At 41.4% G+C, this 14980-nt stretch overlaps 1 protein-coding gene across 1 annotated transcript in view; it reads right to left on the bottom strand.

The window, feature by feature from the left end:
* Positions 1-964: 964 nt before the first annotated feature.
* The window catches only part of dusp8a (dual specificity phosphatase 8a), a 45995-nt gene continuing 31979 nt past the window's right edge, over positions 965-14980 (bottom strand). Inside the window, 6 exon segments of the mRNA XM_032585433.1 lie at positions 965-4875; positions 4877-5218; positions 5220-5397; positions 5701-5824; positions 6809-6968; positions 7057-7223. Coding sequence (XP_032441324.1) covers positions 4180-4875; positions 4877-5218; positions 5220-5397; positions 5701-5824; positions 6809-6968; positions 7057-7223 — 1667 coding nt within the window. The 3' untranslated portion in view covers positions 965-4179.

Genomic DNA, 14980 nt, shown 5'->3' with positions numbered 1-14980 from the left:
TGCATACTGTATATTATAACTTCTCCTTACGACAAGTCTCAGCTTACTTACTTCGAAACCAGCTATCACCTCTCTCGCTCATCCAACTCTCTCCTCCCTTCTTCTTCGCTGTTTTTTTCTCTTCACACCTGTGCTACCTTCACAGACCGTACTCCCGTAGGAAAATACAATTTTCACTGGCAATTCCCCACAAAGTAAAGATAACTTATTTTAAACAATGCAAACATATTTTTATTAACTTTATATGAACTTTGAGATGTTACTTGAAACAAAAGGATATAATAAATGAACTTATCCTTGCTATTTATTATCTTATACATCTTTTATGTTTTTACTATCCAGGTTACACAAGTAAACTGTAAAAAGTGAATTTTGCAATTTTGAGGACTGCTTCAAGCACAATATGAAGATCAGTTTTTACTTCGCCTCAGTCAACTTCAAGTGATTTTATGTGGGGAAAAAGTATCTTTATATATGAATATATTTCTTCTATCTGTTATTGAATACTGGGTTATATCTCCCCAATCAATATATCATGTTTTAATTAACATAATGTGATTTGAGATTACCTTAAACCCAGGATATTTCTGCTTTGTGAGAAATGATTTACGATGTAATAAGTACAGCAATGTTTGTGTAAAATTACCATTTTACACAAATGGTAAATTTGTGTAAAATTACAAATTTACCATTTGTGAATGAAACACAAAATAAAACCTAAAACACAAAATAAAACCTAAATTCTGAAACCTATTGGAAAATACAAATAAAAATGACAATGTTGGAAAAAGAGAAATCATTAACTTTGTTGTGTGGTTTGAGTGGAGATTGTTCAACACAAAATCAATAACCATTTCCTAGTGTCCGGTTGCCTTACTGTGGTTTTTGCACTGTTCCGTTGCGTCACGTTCCATTGGGGTCCCATTTTTGCAAACACACAAGAAAATGAAGCAGACAAGAGATATGTATTTTGTCATGTCTGTATTTTTGTCTCATTTTCACAAAACATATACAGGGGAAGGAAAAGCCTTTCAATAGAACCTGAGGTATTTTTGCATCAAGCAGCCTAAGGTATCAGGATTTTATTTTAAAAACTTGTCTAAATTTATCAGTGTTCTTAGATGCGTTGCTATGTACAATAATAATAATAATAATAATAATAATAATGTAGCAAAGGGGACAGCCTGCATCATTCTTGTTACATAGCATAAATAACAATTCTTAAAAATATGGGGAGTAAGGTGAAAAAAGGTTCTTCAGGAAACACATGACTTATCTGAACTTGTAGCTGTAGCAGCATAAGGTCAAAAGGTCAGAGATCGCCAGACAGTAAAGCTAATCCAGGGTCAAAAGAAAAATATCAAACACATTTTACATCACAAATAAATAACCTTCTCACACCAGGAGAGCTCATTTATTTCCCTTCCTTCTACCTCGAAATACGAAGAGCCCGATTTTTTTTATTTTTCTGTTCATTGTGTTATGCTCTTGTGATCAAAGCTTTGGAAATTTAAAAATTATTGTAAAAACAGATAAAAAACAGAGAAAGAGAGAGAGGGTGCTTCATGGACATGCATTGTGCTGATGTACCAGCAGCTGTGTACCCTGTGTTGGGCTTGGCTCACCAAAAGATCCCCTGAGAATGAACGAAAGGGTGTGTGTAGGGATTCATGTGTGAATATACTGTAAGTGAGAGGGGCGTACAGTGTGCCATGAATGTATAGTTTCAGCTGTGAGCATCACTAGCTCAGAGAAGATCTGAAAACCGTGACAGCGTACTTCTGTTAGCATACACATTGATGCGAAAAACTATTGGCTCCTCGCACATTTTTATCTGTTTCAGCATTTTTCCTCACACTTACATATTTTATAGTATCAAGAAACGTGTAGCAAACAAAGACAACCAGAGTAAAACAGAAAAAGCAGGTTGCACTTTTGAATTCATCTGTTAAGGTGGAAAAATCTGCTTATGCTAACCTGGCCCAATCAGAAAACATAATTCTACTGTCAAATCATGAGTCACTTGTCGCTACCAGTTAGACAGTCGTGTACATTTTTGCAAGTCCAGCAAAGATCAATAAGGATCATTAACAACAGAAGAACCTCTAAAGCTCTACATGTCTCACTTGTCTTAGGTCAGATCATTGAGAAATAAGAAAGAGACTGGGAAAATTGGCATCCAGAGAAAGCTCCATGGTGAAAACTGATGACCATAAATATTACAGAAGCATGTTCTTATACTTAGACTGAAGAGACAAAAGCAGAAAGGTATGCATCCCATCAAATATGGCAAAAACTACCACAGTATTTAAATTTTTCTTTTTTTTAACCTACATTCAACATTATTGTGATAGTAGAGTGATGGTCGGAGGACTGCTTTGCACGACTTGAGGTAATCAAGTCGTGCAAAGTACACGCATAGAATTTTGTTCTATGCGAGAAAATCCTAAAGGATTGTCAAGGTTAGTCCAACCAGTTATTAGGATTTGGGAGAAATTCTTTTTTCTTTTTTTAAACATCCGTTTTTTTTTAACATAAGGTTGGTTGAATAACTTTTTCTGTTGTTAAAAAACTGGATTTTGTATTTACTCAGGTTATCTTTGCCAAATATAAACACTATTTTGATGACCAGAAACACTTAAGTGTGAGGGGGAAAAAAGAGAAAGAAACAAAACAAATCAGTGAGGGACAAATACTTGTTCACAGCCATAGCTGTAAGACAGGCTCATTTGCTTCAACATATATAAGAGTATGGTCAAGGAGTTGTTAGGCTGCTCTTTTCTTATCTCCACACAGCTGAGTAAAACAGTCTTTTCAGTCATAATTGGGCCCTCAGTTGTGACAAACTCCTGAATTCACAATACAGAGGTCCGGTTAAAGAACTCGTCAGTGGGACTTCTGTGCCTTTTCTTTTTATAAAACAGAAGCAAAAACTTGGCTTTTGGAATATCGTGTTGTCAGGATGTGAATGGTAATCACTCAGCAGAAAAGTGCATCTCAAAGTCATACATCACTCTCTCAAACAAAAGGAACAGCACATATTGCTTGCTTGAATTTTGTTGAATGTGTGTATTTGTAATGAGTGTGTGTTCATAAATACCATACATCAAATAATAATAACAATTCAACAGAAGAAAAAAAAAAGAATCCACAAAACATTATATTATTTCTCATTACCAGAATGAAGCAGTACAATAAATTAAAACTATAACTGAACAGAAGTTCATTAAAATTGCTATATATATTCATATTGTATATATATAGTATTTGTCTGTCTGTAGTCAGCCTTTCAGGTGCATGCTCTCTTCTGGCCATAGTGGCTAGGTTCAGTGGGGAAAGGCCTGGGGGGATCCGGAAACCTCAGTCTTATCATGCTGTTAACATTTGAAACAAAAGGAGCCAAAGTCAGGATAGATGTACTGTGCTTTGGAGGGACACCATGTCCATTGTTACAAGTCTTTTCCTCAACAGAATACAGAGGATCCTTCGTTATTTGAATGCAGTACCGTCTTTATGTTAAGTCCGTTGGACCTCTCTGCTTTGTGCTGTGATAGTAGGAGGACACAGTACTGTTAAGTCCACTACAGTTGGTGGTGTTCTTTTGCAGCATTTGGGGCGGGCCGGACCACAGGGGAAAGGTGGTGGTGGGCGGATGTAGCCGTGCATGGTTCTCTGACACAGGGGTGGAACTTCGGGACGAAACATGGGGCTCGGATCAAATCACAAGCTGTACACCCACTGAAGCCCACACTACATTTAACCACAGATAAACAGTACGAGTCTGAACATCAGGGAATTTTGTATAATCAAGATGCAATGTGATGCTTACTTGGGGTGATATCTTTTAACTTGTGACAGAAATAAAAAATTGCAGTACCAACAGCCACAACTTTAACTCCCCTTCCCCCAGGATTTCCTCCAATTTCTAAGAGTTCAGAATAAGTATGACTACCTAAAACATCACATCTGAGGCTCTGTCAGTCCAGGTTTGCAAACTGTTCACATTAACTCTCAGCTTGTATCTGCCCTTCCCTCAATTGGAGTCTTTAACACTGTCTGTGGAGGGGAGCACAAAAAAAAACCTTCATTGGCTCCACCTCATTTTTCTTCTTCTGGCACTCCCTTAAAACAGGTCCATTTTTGCCCCCACGGGACAGCATTCACCAGGTCCATTATCTGTCAGGACACTTCAATGATCTCCATGCTTCCGGAGAAGCTTGACTGCTTCCCGATTTTCCCCAGTTCTTCCCTGGACCTTGTCTCGGAGATGCCCTCCTCGAACTCCATCTGACAGCTGCGGCGCTTGAACTGTTTTTCTGATGCAGGAACACTGTTACTTGAGCTGGCGGACGTGGAATCCCAGTGGTCCCTCTGTGTCTGAGACCCTGAGGGCTTCTCCCTCTGGGATTTGTCCCGTAACCTGGCGCCTTCGCTACATCCAAACGCCACGTATGCTGAGCTGCTACCAAACCGCACCGATGACTCCTCTCTCCTTCCATCTCCTCCTCCCAGCTCCATTTCTCCCTGACCACCTTCGTCTGCTCCAAAATGCCAGGGAGCGTCCGTAGTTGGGGTGACTGGAGTGACAGGAGTTGTAGCCTGGACAGTGTCTCTGTGTTTGGTCCACATAGCCCCAGAACCCAAAGATGGCAGGGAGGGTAGCGAGAGGAGCGGGGAACCCCTGAGGTTTTCTTCCAGGCTGGGGCTCTTGTGGTCCAGCGACAAGCTGAGGGATTGGGGAGGATGATGCAGATGGGAGTGGACTGGAGAATTACCACAGCTGTGCTTAGTTTTTCTTCTGGTTCTGGATGAGGATGTGCCAGATCGATAGACTCCTTCACTTCCACCCAAACCCCCAATGCTACCCCCGCTGCTTCGGTGAGGGGAATGGTGAATCGAAAGAGCCGGGGCTGTCGAGGACGGGCGACTGGGAGCAGACACCGTTGGAGGTGCCGGTTCCAGGGCTGTCGAGCTTGCACAGTTTGGGGATGTCTTCAGAATGAGTGGGTGCCATGAGGGGGCAATGTGGACTGCTAGGAGAGTAGACAGACTTAATGTCCAGAGAGAAAGAGCGTTTGAGACGGTTAGTGTCCATAATCCTCTCTGCCGAGAGGTGCAGGCCATTAAAGCCCTGCTGGAGGGAAGTAGGAGATGGTAACTTGGGTTCAGTCTTGGTGTGAGGATCTGCCACCGATGAGTCACAGCTGGTGTGGTGACCTGTTGATCTCAAAACCAGCAGAGACCCCATTAACCTCAGAGCTTTGTTTGGAGTTGTTTTCAGACTTCTTGTCATCTGTAGTTAAAGCTTGTAGTAATCGTAGGCCCTTCTCAAACTCCAGCAACTGACCCAGGAAGTTAAAGTTTGGGGATATGGACGGCCTCCTGTCCTTTACGAACCTGTCAGAAAGAAAAAGAGTTGAAAAGATTAGTTGTTTGAAAACTATTTGAAGGCAAAGTATGGCAATAAATCCTGTGTAAAGTTATATGAGGTCTGAGAGGGGCCACTATTATACTGATGCACAATATGCAATAAATGCTTTGTCCTTTAAGGCCAAAACAAACTCTGTTGCACAAACTGCAACCTGGCAACCGCTTTAACAATTTCATTTCATAATGAAAATGGGATTTCTTCTTCTTTCATCCTTTCAAAAAAGATGACACCCTAGCTTAACTGGAGGTGAGTGGGAGGGGCAAACATACCTGTAGGCATCATCTGATGACAAGCCCATTGTCTTCATGATGTATGCAATGGCGATGGTGGCTGATCGTGAAATTCCAGCTAGGCAGTGCACAATCACTCTGCAGTTTGACACCTTAGCTTTGTCTGTTGAGAGAAAAACGAACAGATTGTAACTAAAAAATAGAAATACTCACGCATACAATACTGTAAACCCTTGAAATGTCTTTTCTTTGACAAAGGATTTTTGTGAAAACTGTTAGAAAGCTGTAGTGTCTCTTCTGGTTCCTGTTCAGAGGACAATAACTTTCAAAAGACAAACAAGGAGGCCGACATCTTAGGACTAACATTTTGAAACATTCTGTACTTAGGGACAAAACAAAAAATATGTTGCGTCAGATCTTGAAATATGAAATAATATGATATTATTTCTTGTCAATGTAAAGTCTACCTATCAGAATGCTATCCAACTTGTTAGCGTGGCACTATCTTTGACATTGTCCAGCGCAGTAACTGTAAGCTATAATCACAAGTCCAGTACACCGTATGAAGGTGGCTGCTTTAAACTTGGCACCATCTGTTTATGTTTGAAATTTTGAAGTACAAAAGGAAGTACTTCTTGGGATGTTCCTCAGCTGTTTTGACAGTCGGCTAATAAAGTCTTTGAGCTGGCCAACAACACTCTGTTACATAAGCATTGCAAAAGCCTTCTCCACTTTTAAATCAGCATAGTGACAGCATTTTGGGGACCCAATAGGATAAGATGACAAAATCCAAGACATTTGTAAGCTCTGCAAACTGGCTAACGTTTAGCCTTTAAAGAATCTGTCAAAGTCGGCTTATTAAATAGCTATTTCAGCATTTATAATAAGTATTGGCTGTATTTTATAATCTTTAGTTCAAACTCTAGATGTATGAAAATTAGCATTTTCACTGTTTTTGGCATTAAGACCTAATTAGAGTTGGATGTTATTCTCTAAATGAATGTTTAACCTGAAAATGTACAGAATTTCTTTTTTTTTTTTTTTGAGTATCACAGCATTTAACAGGAGTCCACCTCCATGGTTTACAATTGCGTTTCTAATCTCTACCTTGAGTTTAAACTTGCTCAAATGTACTGAGGTCTCCTACCTATAAACTCATTTGTTTTGTCCAGCCAGGGCAGCAGTTTTTCGCAGTAATTGTCGTTCACTGGGATGCGCATGAAATGGCTCTCACTGATGAAGTCCGGTTTGGGACAGGTGTTGCTGGCATTCAGGACATAAGTGATGCCATTCTGAGACATCAAATCCTAAAGGGATTGGCAAAAACAGGTTTGGGGTTATGCATGGTAGATTACGCTGCCAGTCTTATCCTCAAAATTGGTGATTAAATCTCACCTTGTTGAGAACGTCTTTCTGTGAACCCAGGTAGAGGTGTGGCAGGATGCGAGTTGGTCCTACATTTGCCACAGGTAAACAGGGCTGGGACAAGCTCATTGGGAGCGCAGTGGCAGGCTTCCCCTCGCACAGGCCGGGGAAACAGGAGGAAAAAGCTGCGAAACCTCCTGCAGAGACAGAGAAGGCAAAAACCAGTTAGGTGCACTAATGATTTTCCACTGAACAACCGCATACCACAGTGGAAACTCCATTTTTGTCACCATTAGCGCCGTGGACACACGTTCAATAGACACTTGGAGGCTGAATCTGGGCTACAATGTCTGGGTCCTGCTTAGTGAAACAGAAGCGAAAGAAAGGAGGCTCTCTGTGCTTCTGTGTGCAAGTTGGGTTAACTGCTGGGCGGCCAGGAATGCACGTCTGGCCCTTTAAGAGGCAGGCGGCTCCACTTTTGGCATATGTGTATGTGTGTGGCTCTGTTTCCTGCATGAGCTCATGTCCTGTAGCAGTGCATTGCGTCAGGCTGAGGGAATGAGAGAGGCCACAGGTGCAGGGCCAGGACAGAGGCCCAGAAACATCCCACTGACACCCACACACACACCCCTACACGCACACACACCCCCCCCACACATGTTAGCACATGGAGATCACGATGTGGTTTTCAACATATGCTCAAAATTCACTCTCACTTGCTTTAATAGTTATTCCACCTAATGCACGCACGCATGCATGCACACATATCCCCATAATAATCATAATTACTCTGCAGCAGTGTGGTTGTATAACTACAGGGTAGGAAACAGGGTGAGGGCTTAGTGGAGTGTGTGTTGAGGAGTGGGTGCAGAGTGCGGAAAAGGAAAATGGAGAGCTTCAAGGAAAACTTTGAGCCCCAGAGAAGGAGATTAGAACCTAATCTACGTTCAGCCCTGCCTGACCCAATCTGGGAGGTAGAGCGAGCGCTAAACACATGCACACAAATGATCACAGAGCGAGCGTGAATGAGACATGACATCACTGCTCAGAAGAAGCACACATAACTCTGTCCAAGCAGATCTGATTGTAAGCCAGATGTAGAGATATCAAGGCCAATGCAATCTCCAAAAAAAGTATGAAATGTCCTCCAACATCAATAATAAATATTCACATTAGGACTGCGTGAAACAATCATGACCCAGTGCTGCTCGGGGTGCACTGTGCCTTTAAGAGGAAAGTGAAGAAGGGCTGTCTGTTTCCAGCTATTAATGGCAACCGGCAGAGCGATGACATCAGTGCTTTCCTCGGCAGAGGGGGTGGAGCGCAGAGATGGATGGATGCAGAAAGAATGATCAGATAACGATTTAGGTGGAAAAAGTTAATGTAAACTCTGAGGGAGGCCTGTCATGCTAGAACAAGCCTATATTTGTTGAGATATTTGCCTTAGGCCTCCCTGTAGCAGAGTGCCTCCCTCTAATTGATAAAACAGAAAGAGGAAATGCTTTTTGAAGAGCTCCTTCCTGGTTTACCTTTTCCCAGAGAACCTCTGACACAGAACATATATACATAGAGAAATAAATAGAATCTAATGTAGAGGTTTGAGGAAATGCTACTTTCCTGCAGGCCGATAAATCAACAGGGAAAAAAAACGCCTTACGTCAGACAGCAACCATTTCCCTCTGTGTGTCCAGACATTGTTAGAGAATTGTTAGAAGGTTTGTGGACAGGATGTTCCACATAGTGAGTGGATGAGGAGAAAGTGTGTGTGTGCATTTGCACTCTTTGATCTGGATAAATAATTACTGCAGCGGACCAAGATGTGTTAAATTAACATTTAAAGAGCAGAGCGTGCTACTGAGGGAGTGAGTAAGGGGTTACTGGCATGAAGGAAGATTGGAGTCAGAGATAAGGAGCCAGAATGGGTCCGCTCGGCTGCTTTTTTAGGAGCGATTACATTACAGAGGGATTACGTCAACTACAAAACACCTTCCTGTGGTCAAAGATTTACACTGCTGCCACTAATGGACGTTAGTCACAGAGGAGATAGCATGCTATTGGCACTTCGTCACCTGAACAGACTCTACTTAAGGCTGCCATGACGATGAAGGAGGGCAGAGATGTTGATGACAGCTGGCTTAACTTGTCCTTCTGACTGTTGCCAGGATGAAAAAAAATAACACAGAAAAGGACATGATGATACCCAAAAAGTCCAGAGAGATGGCTAAACAGTCCCCACATGTGAATGATGTGTTCAGTCCAATCCAAACAAACAGTACACTCACAATGAAGTCATAGAAAAAACCCTGTCCATGGGGATGACATCAAAAGTCAAACAGAGAGAGATGAGTTCACCCATAATGCAGCGTGATGCTGAGGAAAACTGACATCTTGCTGCACTGAACGCAGCAACACGCTGAGAGGCAAAAATAAATCAACGGCACATTTAGAAAACGAACACAAGTGTTCTCTGTTCGAGAAGAAAAAGTTGTCACGCTGGAGTCATGAAAATGTACCCCGGACAGGATGTGACTAACCAAGTTCTAAACACACACTGTTTAAAAAAAAAAAAAAAGAAAAAGTAAGAAATGTTCTGGCAAGAAGGAAAACACACAAGCAGGAAAGAGGGCACTGTGTCGCCATCGGCATCCTTTTTCCGTTCCTCTCTGCCCACTTCATCATTTATGCAACTGATTATTTAACTTTCTTCCTCTGTTGGAGCCAAGAACCCAGGGCTTCTTTGTTTGTTCCTTGTCACTTCTGTGAAATTATCTTTCTAATAAACACTTACTCTTCAGTTCTACCCCCGACATCCAGGACAAGAGACAATAGATATTGGCATGACTGTAAATGTAAAAAAAAAGAAGTAAATCATCTATTTCTTAGGCCTCATTGCTATGTCTTAGTTTTAAAGTAGATGGAGCTATAAAGTTAAATTGACATGAAATTAGAAGACAATTATCCCATTATTTATTAACATGCTAAAAAAAAATCTAATGAGACTGTTCTCTGTATGTGATTAGATAATCAATACACACTGTTGTTAAATCAAGAAACTGGGTATTGATTAGTATAGTACACCTTTTTTCAGGTTGATCAGGTCACACTGTCACACTGGTGACACACTGGTGACTGGTCGAATGGAAACTCAAAAAACACATCTTTCTCTGGTGCTTGTGCTATTCTGTGTTCAGTTTTTACTGTGGGCAGAAGACTAAAAGCTAGATATTAGTGTTAAGTGTTCACAAATAAAGTCAGAAGAAATAAAAGGAAGCTGTAAAAAAGTTTCTAAAAGGAAAGTATATTTTCTACCACATTAAAAGAGATCTATGTGATTCGTTCATCCTGTGTGACAGCGAGAGAGAGCAACACTTCAGCGGATAGCGGGAAGGCTGCATAGCTTGTCAGAGTTAGGGTAAGGGTCAGCAATCTCAAGGTAATTTATGCAGACTGCTGTTTTTGGTTACACTAGCTGTTGTCACTATATAAATCCCTAAAATAAGAAGCTATAGAAGGCTAAAATATTTACGCTGTAAGCATTTTGTCTTCTTTCAAAATAGCAACGCCGTGTATACAGCAACTGCTTCCTCATATTTCTTTTACCATCCTCCTAATATAAATTGTTATTTACAGCTACAAGGCAGGAAGGCTAGAAAAAATATGTTGAAAAATGTACTTACATCTTTTTCTGCTATAGATCTTCTGACGTTAGATCTGAATTAGCTAAAATTGCTTTTGCAGGTCAGAAAAATAAAATGTTGCTCACTTCATCACTGATACAGTGAAGTAAACTCTCTTGATAATGAGTTCCTTTTATTTTTAGATCAGGATTTATTTTTGCAAGAGCTCTGAACAACTAAAGCAGCAAGGGATCGATTTAGAGTCAAAAAGAGCTTCAATTCATTTATTCAAAACCTTTTGTTGCAAATGTCATTATCATTTCAAATAAATACCCAAATATATCATGATTCTGACCAGAATTGCATGCAGCACCTGCCTGGAATGGGATTTCCACTGTTACATCACTGACTGCCCTGTCAATACAATCTGATCTTAGCTTTTGTGTAGATTTCACTTAGTTTTTTTTACCCTGTCTTTTAATGGGGAAAATGAGCTCCGTACACACACACACGCACACACACCCCAACAGCCCGGGGGGCATTGATTTGGGTGAATGACCACCCTGCACCCCTCTGTTGCTTTTCCCCTGTGGTTCATATGAGGGGAGACATTACGCCATTCCTCTGTGGCCCTCCAGCTGTCCCCTCCACTATGAGGGGACATTAGCATTTCAATGTAACCCCCCTCCCTCCCGCTCAGCCTCCCAACATGACATCATTGCACACATGTCCCTCTCAGCTTCACAAAGGCTTTACTGCAGCCAGAAAAGAAGCAGGAGTGTGTGTGTGTTTTTGGTCAGAAATAGGCCAACAGACAGAATACTGATGAACTAAGAGGGTGAGATCATCGCCTGTCATGCATGGTGTCAGCTTTATGATTATCACATCGCCACACCTGCTGACGGTTAAACTTTTTATTGTTCCTCTATCTGGCTGTGCAGATAACGAGGACGTGTCACTTTGATCACCTGCTGTTTCAGCAGCGCCATGTTATTGCATTATAGGCCCATAAACTCTCCCATAATTTAGTCTGCATGCTCAAGCCAGTTCTCACAGAGACGTGCCAACATGCTTCTGTACCTGTGACACACAGGGCTATTTTCATCTGATGATGGCAAAGGTGTGATTTCTTTTTTATGCTGGGTGGTGAAGGATGTGCTATAGCAGAACAGTGGCAAGTGTAAGAACAATCTGCATCAGACCATTTCTAAAAGACGTTATAGTGCAATGTGCGGGATTCTTTGTTGAAGGCTTTTCCCTCAGAAGCCTTGCTCTGCGTTGCCTCATTGCTCTGTGTGAAAATGTGTTATGCTAAACACCTGCAGTGCACCCTGCACATATCGATAACATAATCTCCCTGAAACGCCATCCTGCAGAAAGAGAGACTGCAAACAGGAAACAGCAAAGCAGAAGGTTGAGAAAGACCCAAACATCTCGGAGACCACAGTGTGAGAGTTAGTGACCACTATGTCATACTGCGGGTCATGGCTCTCAGTCTCCCCCCTCTCAGTCTTTTTTCCTACTGCTTCTCCTTTCCTTCCCCTTCTTTGCTTCTCATCTTCATGATTCCATCCACTTCTTCTTCCTGTTCTGTGTCTCTAAACACACAGTGAGGACACATTGGTTCCTGCACTGATCTAGTTTAGATCCTTTAAATTCACATCACATCTATCTTTAAGTTGCAGCATTCATCAGAATACCTGAAAGGTGCATCTCTCATAAAGCTCAACTCATGCATACACACAGGCCTTCATCCTGTACATGTAGCTGTTCCTTATTTCTTGTACACACACATACACATCTACTGCAGCTGTTAATGCTCCACGTGGATACACACCTCGAAGCTCTCTCCCCTGCTTCATCCGGCGAACCCTGATCTTCAGCCTCATGTCTGATTCCTGAAGCTCTGGCCAAAAGCAGTCCTCTGCTGGGGCAATCACAACATCCAAAGGCATTCCCCCCAGTACAAAGTCTTTCTTAAACGCACACACAGATAGAAATGTCCAGGTGTCCCCCTCCGTTGGAGACAAAAAGAGTCCTTGCCAACAAACAAATAAAAAATACTGGGGGAAAAAACAGAAGTGCTTTGTCAGGGTGAGTTTATAAATCAAAAGTTCAGAAAACTCCGCTCTGGTTAAATAATTGCGCCAGTCTCCACTGAGTGACTTTCAAAGACAATGAAAAATAGTCCAAAGTGGCCTGTGGAGACGTTCGTCAAGTCAACATATGGCCAAAAATCCTGATGCCCTGGACCACAAAAATTCCTAGAATGCTCCTGCCTCAATAAAAGGCAATTCTCTGGTCTTGTGAGGATTATTTGCCTCTATGAGAGCGAGAAGAAAAAAAAGAAAAAAACAAAATGTAACGCCTGTATGTAAACGCCAGCTGTGAGCCGCCTGCAGCTGGTTCCACAGAGCGGCTGTGTGTTCCTCTGAGCGCTCTCTGTCTGAGCGTCTACAGCCAGAAGAGCAGCTTGCTATTGTTGTGCCGCTCCAACTCCCCCTGTCTCTCATTCGCTCCGTCAATGCTTTCCACTCCTCCCTCTGCCTTCCTCCTCCTATGACTCTCTCTGTGAGGAAGATGACGGAGCTGCACTCTCTCTTCTTCGAGCTCTGGGGTTGAATGAGCTCACTTGCCGTGAGCTCAGACTCCAACCAAACCTCTGTCCCTCCCCGCTCGCACCCTCTCCTCCTCCTCCCTCGCTCGTGGAGCCAGCGCTCCGTCATAGCTAATATCTAAGGCATGTAACCACATTCCTTACTCAGCCAGCAAATATGCGGCCAACTCTGGGGCCTAGTTATGGAGCTGGTCTCTGTCGGGGCGGGATGGAGGATGAGATGAAGATATTAAGATGAAATAAGACACGCAAAGCTGCAATGCTTCCTAACATCTCGGTGGCCAATTACAAAGAAAATAGGACAGCGACTGGCTGAAGTTTGTCATTTTGTAGGCAGGAAGCCATTTTTTAAGACTATTATTTAATTTGAAAGAAAATGTAAAAGATGCTTGTCTGTTACTGTAGAAAAGAATAAGTAGGTTGACTTGACTAAACTTACTGTAGCTTAGCAGTAAATGACATGTTTAAAGTTTGATTTAAGACCACCTTTGTTTGTTGATATCTGATCTTTCTCTAAAGATGATGTAATTTGTTTGACTTCACAAACGCTTCCTGTTCTGGTTTGTGTTTAATGTTCCAGAGCAGAGGACAGTAAAGGTAAGTACAGTCGACATGAAGCAAAACATCATGGAACAGAACAGGCGATGAGAAGAGCAGACAGGTCGAAGACTCCTCTACTTTACCAAGGAATCATAGAAACAGGCTAAATGTCTCATAGTGGAAAAAAAGAGTTAAGATTAAACTAAGCAACTAGTGGGAATGGATCACAGGATCTTGGAAAATAAATAAATAAGATTATATTTTATTTCCAGTTTGAGCGCAGCATGCATTTTTACTCTCTTTTACAGGTCTCTTTTTTTCTTTTTTGCCTTTTCTTCTCGGTTGAATAGCCCCAGCTTTGTCAGACTGATTCAAGTCTTGCCACAAATCTTCAATTGGATTTAGGTTAGGACTTTATGTACTTTATACATTCTAACACAAGAACGCACTCATCTAAAGCCTGATGTTAGAGCCACTGCTGTATGTCTAAGGTTTCTGTCCTGGTGGAAGGAGATTATTTGCACCAGACATCAATCTATACAGTAATTATGAGCAGCTTCTCTCTATCAGCTGAAGAAAAGCATCCCACATTATGATACTGTTGCATGTGTACATCTTTGTTGTTTTGCTCTTCTTGCCATACTCCTTCCACCTTTGACTGATGGATTGGACGGTTTTAGATCTGAGAGATGTTCAATGCTAACCCTGCTTTTATTTTTTCTCCCAGCTCTGTCTTGTCTGCTGTGTTCTTTGGTCTTAATGTTCTCAATCAAACATCTGGGTATCAGTGGATTTCATTTTGCAATATCAAAGTAAGAGGGACTGAAAACAAATAGACTCTAGAAATAATTGGGAAGATTCTTGATCATTTATATTTTGTGTTGGTCTGGCGCATAAAATCTTAATGACACACTTTTGTAGTTTGTAGTTTTGATGTGACAAAATGGGGATATGTTCAATCTACCTGAATACTTGAGGTCTATCTATCATCAATTTCTTAAAAAGTGATCACAAATATCTAATAATAATAATAATAATAATAATAATAATAATAATTTCCCATTATAAATAGTCAAATACTCTTCCAATCATTCAGTTAAGTTCAGTAAATTCAATAATTTGTCCCTCACTAAAAGGCAATCAAGCTCATGCAAGATGTGAAGTGAGTTGGGGGAGGTAT

This window comes from Xiphophorus hellerii, chromosome 2 (assembly GCF_003331165.1).
Source record: "Xiphophorus hellerii strain 12219 chromosome 2, Xiphophorus_hellerii-4.1, whole genome shotgun sequence".
In the NCBI taxonomy this organism is placed as follows: Eukaryota; Metazoa; Chordata; class Actinopteri; order Cyprinodontiformes; family Poeciliidae; genus Xiphophorus; species Xiphophorus hellerii.
Note: the sequence above shows the minus strand (reverse complement) of the source record. Positions and strands in the feature narration are given on the sequence as shown.